The sequence below is a fragment of the Chiloscyllium punctatum genome, chromosome 9 (assembly GCF_047496795.1).
Source record: "Chiloscyllium punctatum isolate Juve2018m chromosome 9, sChiPun1.3, whole genome shotgun sequence".
Taxonomy (NCBI): Eukaryota; Metazoa; Chordata; class Chondrichthyes; order Orectolobiformes; family Hemiscylliidae; genus Chiloscyllium; species Chiloscyllium punctatum.
This window is the reverse complement of record NC_092747.1, coordinates 45560069-45573908: the sequence shown is the minus strand read 5'-3', so window position 1 is coordinate 45573908 and position 13840 is coordinate 45560069. Positions and strand designations below refer to the sequence as shown.

General features: G+C 38.0%; 1 protein-coding gene across 2 annotated transcripts in view; it reads right to left on the bottom strand.

Annotated features, from left to right (window-relative positions):
* The window catches only part of micu2 (mitochondrial calcium uptake 2), a 463232-nt gene that overhangs the window by 51239 nt on the left and 398153 nt on the right, over positions 1–13840 (bottom strand). The window contains exon 9 of one of the 2 annotated variants that reach the window (XM_072577388.1): positions 1216–1304. In XM_072577388.1, coding sequence (XP_072433489.1) covers positions 1216–1304 — 89 coding nt within the window. The remainder of the gene's footprint in view (positions 1–1215; positions 1305–13840) is intronic. The other variant, XM_072577389.1, reaches the window with a different exon arrangement.

The window sequence follows — 13840 nt, the reverse complement described above, 5'->3', positions numbered from 1 at the left end:
ATGAAATAACATAGTAAAATATATTTTCCTTTAAGCTTATTGTTGTTTATTGTTTGCTTTTCTTTTCAGATCTGCATCTCTTAACCATAATTTTTGCTCTATTTATTTTAAATAATTCTTCTCAGATTTGGATAAACTCTTATATTATTTGTTCTTGATTCGCTTGAATTTAGTTAAAGTTGAGCATTTTCAACATTGGACTTCCTTATCTCAAGTGCTGCAGAATGCTAGCAATATTGTAATATTTTTGATACATATTTTCTTTTTACCATAAGCTTGAGTAAAAATCAGAGAGCTCATTCCCTGACTGAATTTGTCAAGAAGTGTTCAAAGGAAATGGGTAGAAATCAAAGTCAGCACAAAATCTATTCAACTCTCAGTGGTCTCCATGAGCACCATTCCTGGATGTGTTGATTTGGCTAGCAATATCTCCCAAATTCTTCATGTTGAGACTTTTTAATATCAAAACTATAGTATCTCATGAGCATCAAACAAAATATTCCCATTGTAAAATATCAGTGCTTTCCTTCTTACAATTAAATATGTCTGCATGGCTCATCAATCATCTGCTTTCAAAACATACAGGCACTTTGATCAATAGCCAACAATGATTTCCTGTGTGTGGTAAAAAGAACAGATAAAAATCACATTTTTCCATTAAGAAGAACGGGAAAGATGATTTGGTTGATTTACCAACAAACACAATTTGGATGAAAAGTGATATCTGAACCAAGGTAAAAATCACACTGACCCTTTTATCTTCTATATAAATGTGCAAAACCAGATTTACTGCCAAATAACAAACTTTTAAGCAGTTTTAATGGAGTGATCAAAAGCACATACCTTAACCATAAAGACAATGAACAGCTCCCTCATTGTACTCAAACACCTACCAATGTTGAAAAATTATCTGCATTGGACCATAAAAACAAGACCTACAGCCTCTAACTGTCAGATGTGGGAGTCTAAGTTCAATTAAAGTTTTCTATCTCTGTGGTAGGCAGGGATCTCTTAACCACAAAAAAATTCTAAACACATTAAAGCACTGTCATGCCAAATCTTACTGGTCTTATTTGTTCAAAGAATTATGAAAAACGTCAGATAGTTAAGCTTTATATTTTAGAAGAGAACATGCAAAACATTGAAAACTTTGCTCTGAAGGTCAGAGTGTTCTTCTCAAAAACAACTAATTAGCAGAATGGATGAGTTTCTTACCTGTAGAAATCTTTATACTGGAGCTTCCTGTCTCCTCCTCTTCCAAAGAAGTGCACCAGCAGTGTTGTGCTCATTCCTTTGCTACTCTTCTGTCAAAAATAGAAATTGATCATCAAACTGCTTAAACTGCAGTACTCTGAAAAAGCAGCTTGTTAGAGAAAACCATAGAAGATTTCCAGCACCAGAAAGTAAATATTGCAATTGCTGTGTTATAATTCATACAATTACAGGCCTTTTGCCAATCAGCACTGATCAATCATAGGCATGAGTGCAGTTCATAATGTTTCGATCAGTTGTGAAACACAGGTAACTGAATTGAGAATTTACTGTTGTACACCATTACTTGGATTCCACTCTGACCATTTTGTTTACCAGTAATCAACTACAAATTTGAGTAATGAAATTATTAGCCATTGAACATGGATGCCAACATACATCAGTAGCTACTCAAATTGGTGCAAACAATGGTTAAACACTTTGACATTTTTGTGAATGAAAGCAAACAAAAACTTAATTAGTAGCCACAAGTGGCAACAGTACATAGAATTCACATATTAAACGCTCAGATTTCTGCCCTTAATATTTTATCTCTAGATATTAATAATATTAAGCATACAAAGGTTACCTGATGTCATGATTTTAGCATTTTTAAACATCAAATTTAACATGCCATTAGAATGGAAATTCCCTATGTAAACAAATCAAATGGCTCCAGCCATTAGATGGCAACATAGCTCCATTGTATCTGTATTATTGCATCCTTTGGACACACCAAAGGTGACTTATTAATATTTTGAAATAATTTGATTCAGCAATAATACATATTCACAATCAATTGACATGGTTACTGACAAAATAGATAGTTAGAGCTCTGGCTCGAGTACTGCATAATTGTAGGACAAAATTGAGTTCCCCACATACATATATAAACATGTACACTGATTACTATGTACGTGACATTAGCTAAGTTCTACTTCAAACTGGCTAACTACCTGTTCAAGTTGGACCAGTTTCAATTTTCATTTGAACTGTGAATTCATGAATAATAGGCTTACGTTGCTAGAATGATCATAAAGCAATGTGATCAACACTGCTTTGGCATTTGTATTGCAATGCTATCAGAACTTGCATCATTCTTATCACTGTTTATATTCATACGATGATCAATAACAAAAGAATCAATACCTATAAGGGAAACTGCTTTTACTGTTCTAACCTGAAAACCTATTAAGAATGGGACCAAACTTGGAACACTATTGGATCTGTCAAGTTGTGGTTTTGTCTGGCAGTCAACTAAAGCAATGCTTTCAAAATATTAATTCAAAGACAAAACATTCCAAAGCAATTATTAATGACATGTGTTTTGCAAAAAGCACAATGAAAATATGCCAATTTGACTGAGAATACCATTATCACTATTGTTTATTCTATCAATGAATAGCAAGTCTAGTATTAAAAAGCAGAGCATAAGGCTTTGAGGACTTATCAGGCTAATGCCTTTCACTCAACTTTTAAACCAAATTGAAACCAACAATGCCCAGCCACACTTTATTAGAATTCATTTTTGATTCACTGATGGATTTGCATTTCTCATTTAAAATTCAGACCTAAAAAAATTACTTCTGATATTAACTATGTGTCCAGATAATATCCTTAAAAAATTGAGAAAATGTAATAACTTTGTAAAAGAAAGAAAAATCAAGTCAATTTTTAAAAAGCACGAGAGATGAGAAGAGGATCATGCTGCTGGAATTACACGAAGTAAAATGGAAAGAGACTTGAGTGGAACATAATCACTGACATAGATTGCTTGGGCTAGAATTGCCTGTTTCTATGCAGTATATTGTATGCAATAAATATCAGGTCAAATGAAGATATGTACAATCATGCTGTCCAATGTGTTTCAAATTAGTGAAAAATCTGGTAGGGTTACAAAACGTTCTTCTTTTTCAGATATGCACATCATTTAAATACTAAAAGAGTTTCCACGTTGTCGGAGATTTGAGATGTTAAACATGATGGCAGGTTAACTTATAAAATACACTTTTGTAGAAATTGCTGTAAAAGCAGATAGGGCATGGAAACATCAGAAAAAAAATTAGAAACTGAACAAAAATAAAAACTCATAGTACTCTGAGATTTTGGGAGTTGTAATGCTTTGTTGCATCATAACTGTTGACGACAGGCTCGATGAACCAGCTGGTTCTTTCCAGTTTGTCTCTTGATGCGTAAGAGACAACGAATTTTGAAGTCTAAACAACAAAAGCATCCAACACAATAGAGTTTATGGTAATGAATCTATCAGTGATGAGCAAAAACCATTTTATATACTATACATTTTAGACATGTGAGTGAGAATAGATATGACTAAAAAGTTCTGCATCTGATCAAACACTACCAAAGAAGGCAATGCCAGTTTTACAGTGATAAGAAGAACAGTGTACATATTAAGAACAGTCATTTTGCTTTGTTTGGTACAGGCAAGATGTGCCCTATCTCTAGAAAATATCACAATTAAAAATTACTTATTTTGCTGAGTTAAAGAACACGTCTGTAGACATAATCTGACTTGATTACAGCTCAACTAAACCTGAAATGTTTCAGGTTCTAAATGTTTGATCGTTATAATCAAGCATTATTTAACAAAGCATTATGACTCCCAGTGTTTCCTCAGACCAGTGGTCATGTAATGTCCTGAAAGGTGAAAAGCCATACTATTAGAAGAAATTTAAAAAAAAAATTCAGGGAGTGCTGATAAATAGTCATCAACCTCAAATATTGGAGTTTAGAAAAGTAAGAGGTAACTTGACTGAAATATCTAAAATCCTGGATGGTCTTAACAAGGTAGATATGGAGAGGATGCTTTCTCTTTTAGAAGAATTTAAAACTGTCCACTTGTACAGCTAGATTCACTGAGCTACTCATGCATGTGTAGGGAATGTGTTAAGTACTGAATAATTGCAGAAGAGATGACAACCACCCCCATGTGGAAGCAGCTCTTACTTCTATCTCCAATGTTAAACTGAGATTGCATAACATATTCACCAAAACAATCTCAATATCTTGCTGAACCTATCCTATATATGTGTCACAAACGATTAAGAGCATTTTCTAGTGAAGATGGTCTCCCTTAAATTTCATTGGTTATAGAAAGTGACTCATTTTTACCATTTAACCTTTAAATTATGTTACTTTCCAGTCAGTAAGTTAACCCATTTATTCTTTTACATGGAGTCCATCAACAAGTATTCAAGACAGGGAAAACTATTTGATTTGATATGGTTAATTTTCATATTTATTTTTCAAATGGAGACTTCTTATGGTCAGAAATAGGAGAATTTATAATGGGGTACAAAGAAGTGGCTGACCAACTAAATACATACTTTGGTTCTGTGTTTATAAAACAGGACACAAGTAACAGGTCAGAAATGTTGGGGAATACAGTTTAGTGAGAGGGAGGAATTGGAAGAAATCAGTAAAAGTAGGGAAATGGTGTTGAGGAAATTTATGGGATTGAAGGCCTCGTAATCTGATAATCGACATACCAGAGTACTTAAAGAAGTGGTCCTAGAAATAGTGGATGCATTGGTGGACAGCTTCCAAGATTCTAGATTCTAGACTCTTGAGCAGTTCTTACAGTTTAGAGGATAGCTGACATAACTCTTCTATTTAAAAAGGGAGGTAATGAGAAAGCCAGGAATTATGGACCAGCCAGCCTGACATAAGTAGTGGGGAAAATGCTAGTCATTGGTAAAGGATTTAGTGGCAGAGCACCATGAAAACAGTGCTGGACAGCATTATCACTATTGTTTATTTTATCCATGAAAGTAAGTCTAGTATTAAAAATCAGAGCATAAGACTTTGAGGACTAATCAGGCTAATGTCTTTCACTCAACTTTTAAACACATTGACTGGACAGAGTCAGCATTGATTTACAAAATGGAAATTATGCGTGACAAATCTACTGGAACTTTAAGGAAACAACTTGTAAAGTTGATGAGGGGGAGCCATTGGGTGTGGTTTATTTAGACTTTCAGAAGGCTTTCAACAAAGTTCCAAATAAGAGTGTGATATTAAAGTGCATGGGATTGACGGTAGTGTATTGAGATGTATAGAAAACTGGTTGTCAGACAGGAAAAAAAAGAGCAGGAATAAAGGTGCCTTGTTTTGAATGGCAGACAAATAGAGAAATACTGCAGGGATCAGTGCAAGTACTCCAGCTATTCACAATATATATTAATGATTTAGATGAGGGAGTGAAATGTAATATTTCCTAATCTGCATATGCTGGCAGGCTGGCTGGGAGGGTGAGCAGTGAGAGGGATCCAAAGATGATTCAGTGTGATTTGGTCAAGTTGATTGAGTGGGACAATGTATGGCAGTTACAGTATAGTGTAGATAAATGTGAGATTATCTACTTTAGCAGCAAAAACAGGAATGGCTATAAATTGACAAATGGAATGTGTAACGAGACCTGGGTGTCCTTGCACACCAGTCAATTAAGGTAAACATCCAGGTTGAGCAAGCAGTAAAGAAGGAAAACAAGATCAACAAGCTTTCTGTAAACATAAAGATGGATATTTTGTTCAGCTGACAGGTGTTGTACATGATCAGGGTTTTGAGAGGGTTAATGCTGAAGACTCTATTTACCTCAACCTAATCTGATGATTAGGCGGCACGGCGGCACAGTGGTTAGCACTGCTGCCTCACAGCGCCGGAGACCCAGGTTCAATTCCCGCCTCAGGCGACTGACTGTGTGGAGTTTGCACGTTCTCCCCGTGTCTGCGTGGGTTTCCTCCGGGTGCTCCGGTTTCCTCCCACAGTCCAAAGATGTGCAGGTTAGGTGAATTGGCCATGCTAAATTGCCCGTAGTGTTAGGTAAGGGGTCGATGTAGATGTAGGGGTATGGGTGGGTACGCTTCGGCGGGGCGGTGTGGACTTGATGGGCCGAAGGGCCTGTTTCCACACTGTAAGTAATCTAATCTAATCTAATCTAATCTGATGATGTCATTGGACTTGAACGTGGAAAGGCAGAATATTTTAAGATCTTAAAGGGGACAGACTTGTTTGACTATGCATCCAGGCAGGTGAGAAAAGTGTCTGCTTTCCTGACCAGGAAACATGGGCAACCTGCTGGCAGGTTGGCAGAGGGATGGTTTCCCATGACCTTAATTTGGGACCAACTGAAGGCATATGGGAGGTAAGGGAGTGAAGAATTAAAAACCAGACTATCAATCAGTCTACTCTCAAATATCAGTAAAGTAATGGATGGGGTATTCAACATTGTTTTCAAGCAGAAATCAACAGATTTTAAAATACTTATGATGTAAAGTGTATGGAGATGGTGTAGGGGAAAAGGCGCTGAAATGGATGATCAGCAGGATGGTGATGAACGGCAAAGTAAACTTGAAGGGTTGAATAGTCTATTCCTGTTCCCATGTTCTTAGAACAGATAAAATTCTTGAAAAGGCAAGGTTTAACAGAACAGGTTGGCATCTAGGGGAATCCACAGATAATTTAATTAATGATCACCTCAAATTAGTGGAAAAATGTGACAATGAAGCTTTGAAAGCAGAATTTAAAGAGACAGAATCATCGTTATAATTACCAACAGATCCTGTCAGATACATTACAAAAGATAACTTGATCTTGGAGAAGGCCATTTAGGTGATGATTGAAATATTAGTCTGGAAGCAGCACTGATCAATCTGAGGAGAAGATATCTTTATCACAGCAGATTTTCAGAATCTATTCAGTTTATGAGGTATAAAAGCTTTAATTTATGGTTTAAATGGAATAAGTCTGATTTTATATCAGTGACCCCTGCTCTATTTTCTCCCAAAAGAGGAATCATAATTACTACATCTAACTTTTCAAGCTGCTTAAGGCTTTTATATATTTCTGTCATGTCATCTCTTACTCTTCTAAAACCCAGTAGACATAAGCCTAGTCTAGCCATTCCAGATATTAGATCAGAGTGGTGCTGGAAAAGCGCAGCAGGTCAGGCAGCATCCAAGGAGCAGGAAAATCGATGTTTCGGGCAAAAGTCCTTCATCAGAACGAAGGGCTTTTGCCCAAAACGTCGATTTTCCTGCTCCTCGGGTGCTGCCTGACCTGCTGTGTTTTTCCAGCACCACTCTGATCTAAACTCTGCTTTCCAGCATCTGCAGTCGTCACTTTTGCCTATTCCAGATATTAGTCCAATAAATCTTCTCTGAACAGCCTCCAGAATACTTACATCCTCCTTAAAATAAGGTGACTAATACTGTACACAGTACTCCAGATGATATTTCTCCAGTGCCATGTACAATTGAAACATAACCTCCTTACTTTGTATTTAATTTGCCTTGCCAGAAATGATAGCATTCTATTGGCTTCCTTAAAAATTTGCTGGGCTGCATATGAACCTTTTGAGATTCACGCATGAGAATACCCAGATTCCTTTGCATCTCAGAGCTCTACAATCTCATGACATTTAGATAATAACCTTATTTTTAATTCTTCCTGCCAAAATGGATAACTTTTTATCTTTGTCAACTCAATTAACTTATCATCTTTTTGTAACCTCCTTGTGTCCTCTTCACAGTTTAATTTCCTACCTACCTTTGTGTCATTAGAACATTTGGCAACGATACTCTCCATCTTGTCATCTATGTCATATATATAAAACTTGAAAACATTTGAGTCCCAACTCCAACTCATGGCACACTACTTGTTACATCTTGCCAACTTGAAAAAGACTCATTTACACCAACTCTCTGCTTGTTAACCAGCCAAACTTACTTCCTTACTAACATGCTACATCCTACATCATAAGTGTTTACTTTCCACACTAACTTTCAATGTGATAACTTAATAAATGCATTCGGGAATTATATTTACACAACTTCCACCAGTTCCTCTTTATCACCAGCATGTGTTACCTCCTCAAAGAACTCAAAGAGATTGGTTAGACATGATTTCTCTTTCACAAAACCAAGTTAATCTCACTAATTACCTTAAACTTATTTATGTGCCCTGTTATAACTTCTTTAGTGATAACTTCTAACATTCTCCTTATGCCAGATGTTAAGCTAAATGTCCTGCGTTTCTTGCTTTCTGCCTTCCTCCCGTTTTTGAGAGACTTGCATTTGTAATTTAACAATATAATGGGACCATCCATAAATCAAGGGAGTTTTGAAAAATTAAAACTAATACATCAATTATCGCACTAGCCACTGCTTTTAATATTCTAGGATGAAGCCCATCAGAACTTGGGCACTTGTCAGCCTCCACTCCAACAATTCACTCAGTACCACTTCTCTCGATTTTTCCAAGTTTGTCCTCCCACTTCCATTTAGTGCTGTTTCTGGGTTATACTTAAATTTTTACAGCACAGAAAGAAGCCATTCAGCCCATTGTGTCCATGTCAGTCACCAAAGAGCAGAACACACCAATCCTATATTCCAGTTTTTGGGCCATAGCCTTAGAGGTAATGACAACACAAGTTAATATTTAAGTACTGCTCAAACGTTACAAGATTTCCTGACTCAATCACCAATTCAGTATATGAGTTTGGGATTCCAAAGCCTATGAATGAGAAACTTCTGACCTTTCCTCTCAGCACTCTACCGCTTTTCTTATTTGCCCCTCTATTAATGAAAAAAGGCTTTCCAATCCACCCAACACATGCCTTATATAATCTTATACAGCTCTATCAGGTTTTCTTTTAAACATCACTGCTCCAAAGAAAACAACCTTAGCCTATCCAATCTTTCCTCATAGTCCAGATCCTCCAGCGCAGGCAGCATCCTGATAAATCTCTGCATCCTCTAGAGTGCAATGTTATCCTTTCTACAATTTCGTGACTACAACTACACATATTACTTCAGTCGTAGCCTAATCAGCATTTTATACAGTTCCAGCATAACCTCATTGCTGTTGTATTCAATGCCTCGGCTAATACAATAAGAATCCCATAGCCTCTTTAACTACTTTATCCATCTGCTCTGCTACCAACAGGGATCTAAGGTTATGCACACAAAGGTTCCTCTAATCTTCAATGCTTTCCAGAGTCCTATCAGTTACTGCAACCCCTTGCATGGTTAGTCCTCCCCAAGTGCATTATCTCACACTTCCCCATGGTTGAATTCCCAGCCGACTGCTATTGTTTAGGGTTGATAAAGTGTGGAGCTAGAAAGGCACAGCAGGTCAGACAGCATCAGAGGAGCACTTCCTGCTTTCGACTTTCCTACTCCTCTGATGCCTTTCCAGCTCCACAGTTTATCGACAGCGACTTTCAGCATCTGCAGTCCTTACTATCTCCTACTGCAATTTACAGCTATCCTCCTGTTTTCCAATGTTTGTACCTTTTGCCTTGATCCCACATTTTGTCTTTATGTAACTGCCCTGTACGCTTGTTATTTACTTCTTTAATGCCTCCCACTGTTCTGACACAATTTTATCTGCAGGTACTTGCTTCCTGTCGACTTGGGGAAAATTGTATGTTATCTTAGTAAAACGATTCCCTGATTTAGATCTTTTATTCATGGCCCATCATTATCTGTTTCTACAGCTACCTTAAATCTAGCTAAGTTATAGTCACTATCTTCAAAATGCTCCCTTACTAATACACTTGCCATCTGCCTGGACTCATTCCTGAATATTAGCTTCTGAACTGTCCACTCCCCTGTTGGGCCTCCCATTTATTGGCTAAATAAACATCTAATACATCATGTGTTTGCTCTCTTGCGTTTTTTAAAAAAAAATCCTACGCATATGGCCTCATTGGATGATCTTTCCAAGATACCAGTCCTTCTCACTGCTATTGTTGATTCCTTGTTCAATATTATAATCCCGTTCTTCTTCTATTCACCGCTTTATCACATTTGAATACCATATAACCAGCTGCTATACCCGCCAATCTGAACATAAGATTCAGCAGTGAAAGTATCCATTTAGCCTATGAGTCTACTCATAATTTGTGATGGAGGGGAAATGATACTGGGTCAACTGCTTGTTATGCTCACCATAATACCACCACGACCTTCATATAAGTCTCAGCCAAAACCCTGATATCATACACCCTATCTATGTCCTCAACTCATGTGTCATTTTCCTCAGACTCCTTGCACATTCCATTTAGCCTTACTAAACTCACTTCTTTTTTATTTAACCTTCCTGTTCTCTGCCTTCCAGACTCACTAACTGCATTTGTATCCTCTGGAGGGAAGATAGATGCAAAATACCTGATTCATTCATCTTCTTCTTCAAATATTTATTAAAAAATCTCTTACAGACCTGTTTTTATATGACTGGGTAACAAATTGTACTTTAATTTTTCCCTTTTTTGCTTTTTTAAATATATTTATCCAATCTCCTGACCTGCCACCTATCTTTGCACAATTGTACACCTGTTCTCTTTGTTTGAAACTATCTTCAACATTTTTAGTTAACCATGGATAATTGGACGGTCCCTCGGAATTGCTCATACTCTATGGAATATATTTATTTTGTATAATCTGAAGTATCCCTTTAAATGTCTCCCACTTCATCTCCTTTGGCCTGTCTTTTAACTTAATTTGCTAATTCAGTTAGCTAAATTGATCATATCCTTACATTGTCTTTATTTAATTTTTAAAGAAATGGTCTTGGACACACACCTCTCTCCCATCAACTGAATGGTCATTGCTAGCTAAATCACCTGTAGTCCATTAATTAATCCCATCTCATTACACAATACGAGGTTTAGTGCATCATGCTCTGTGGTTGGTTCTGGAACATGCTGTTCTGAGACACTATCCTGAAAGCATTCTAGAAACTTATCTAGGTGACCTTTGTGGTCAATAGAACCATGGAGTCATACAGCACAACTCGTCCAAGCCGACTAGACATCCCAATCTGAGCTAGTCCCATTTGCCAGCATTTGGTTCATTTATCTCTATTCTCTTCCTAGTCATCGTAGTTGTGGGTATGTTCGCTGAGCTGGGAAGTTGATTTGCAGAAGTTTCATCCCTTGTCCAGGTGGCATCTTCAGTGCTTTGGAGCCTTCTGTGAAGTGCTGTGGTACTGTGTTTTCTGGAATTTATTTGGTTCTGTTCCTGCTCCTTCTGGTTACCAGTTCCAGTTGTTCATTGTAGTGGCTGGTACATTGGGTCTAGGTCGATGTGCTTGTTGATAGAATCCGTGGCTCGGTGTCATGCTTAGAGTCATAGAGATGTACAGCACGGAAACAGACCTTTTGGTCCAACTCGTCCAGGCCGACCAGATATCCCAAATAAATCTAGTCCCACCTGCCAGCACCCGGCCCATATCCTTCCAAACCCTTCCTATTCATATACCCATCCAAATGCCTCTTAAACGTTGCAATTGTACTAGCCTCTGCCACTTCCTCTGACAGCTTATTCCATATACACCACCCTCTGCATGAAAAAGTTGCCCCTTAGGTCTCTTTTATATCTTTCCCTTCTCACCCTAAACCTATGCCGTCTAATTCTGTACTCCCCCACCCCAGGGAAATAGACTTTGTCTATTTATCCTATCCATGCCCCTCATGATTTTATAACCCACTTTAAGGTCACCCCTCAGCCTTCGACGCTTTAAGGGAAACAGTCCCAGCCTATTTAACCTCTCTCTCTAGCTCAAATCTTCAACCCAGCAATATCCTTGTAAATCTTTTCTGAACCCTTTCAAGTTTCACAACATCCACTCAAAACCAAAAGGCTAACATTTTAATATTAATCCTTAAAGGTCATCAGCTTCTAGAAATTCTCAGGCTGTCCTCTGTTTGGCTTGTCCTATGATCGTTGTGTTGTCCCAGTTGAATTTGAGGTCTTTGTCATCTGTATTTGTGGCTACTGGGAAAGCTGGTCGTGGCATTTAGTGGCTAGCTGGTGTTTGTGGATGCAGATTGCTAGTTGTCTACCTGTTTGTCCTATATAGTGTCTCATGCGGTCTTTGCATGGAACCTAGTAAAGTACATTGTTTTTCACATGATGAGTAAAGGGTCTTTTGTCCTGATTAGTTGTCGTCTGAGCGTGGCTGTTGGTTTATGGGCTGTCATGAATCTGAGTGGTCAGAGAAGTCTGGGTGTCAGTTCAGAGACGTTTTTTACATAACCTAGTGTAGCTAGTGAGTTAGGTCGTGGCATCTGCTCATCATATTGTTTGTCTGTTAGGAATCTGCGATTGAAGTTGCGGGGATATCCGTTCTTGGCATGTACTCTGTAGAGGTGTTCTTCTTTTTCTTCCCTATGTAGGTCAGGAGTGCTGCAGTGTGTTGTAGCCCTTTTGGACAGGGTCCTAATGCAGCTTCTATAGTGTGTGTTCGGGTGGTTGCTGTTGTAGTTCAGGACCTGGTTGGTGCGTGTAATTTTCCTGTACACTTTTGTAGTGCATTCACCATTCTGTGTTCTTTCTACCATACCATCACATCCAGGAATGGGAAGTGATTGTGGGTTTTCTCCTCTCTCATAAATCTGATCCCTGTGAGCATGGTGTTGATAATCCGATGTGTGTTCTCCATTTCTGTTCTCTTAATGATAACAAAAGTGTCGCCCACATATCTGATCCAGAGTTTGGGTTGGATTTGTGGGAGGGCAATTTGTTCCAGTCTTTGCATTGCTGCTTCTGCTATGAGCCCAGAGATGGGTGAGCCCATGGGTGTCCCATTGATCTGTTCATAAATTTGGTTGTTGAATGTGAAGGTATCGTTAAGCACAAGTCTAGTAGTTTGAGTATACATCCTGTTGATAGGTTCTCTGTCGTGTCATCTGTTCTGCTTATCCAGGAAGTTGGCTATTATCTCTCTGGTGAGAGTTTTGTCAATTCAAGTGAACAATGCTGTTACATCAAATGAGACCATTGCTTCGTTCTTGTCTATGTTTATTTTCTTGATGTTGTCTAGGAATTCCTGTGATGATTGTACAGAGCAAATCAACTTCCTAGCTCGGCGAACATACCCACAATTACGACAATCGGCACCCCACCCACAAATCTTTATACAAACCTTCCTATTGATATGCTCATCCAGATGCCTTTTAAGTGTTGTAATTGTACCAGCCTCCATCACTTCCTCTGGCACCACCCCTATGGTGGATAGCTTAAGCCTCAGGTCCTTTTTTAATCTTTCCCCTCTCACTTTAAACCTTCGCCCTTTAGTTTTGGACTCCCCCACCTGAGGAAAAAGACCTTGGCTATTCACCTATCCATGCCCCTTATGGTTTTATTAACTTCTATTAGGTCACCCCTCAGCCTCTGACATTCCATAGAAAATAGCCCCAGCCTACTCAGCCTCTGATAATGCTCAAAATCTCCAACCCTGGCAACATCCTTGTAAATTTTTCTGGAACCCTTTCAAGTTTAACAACATCTTTCCTATAGCAGGGAGACCAGAATTTAATGAAGCATTCCAAAAGTGGTCTAACCAGTGTCCTGTACAGTCTCAACATGATATCTCAATTCCTATATTCAATGCACTGACCAATAAAGGTAAATGTACTGAATGCCTTCTTTAATGCCGTCTACCTGCAACTCCGTAGAACACTCAGTCTTTAATGATGTTATCTATCTTAAATCACTTTACATTGATGTGTTTACATTTAACTGCAATAACTAAAAAAAGTATTTTACTTACTGTAATTCAATCA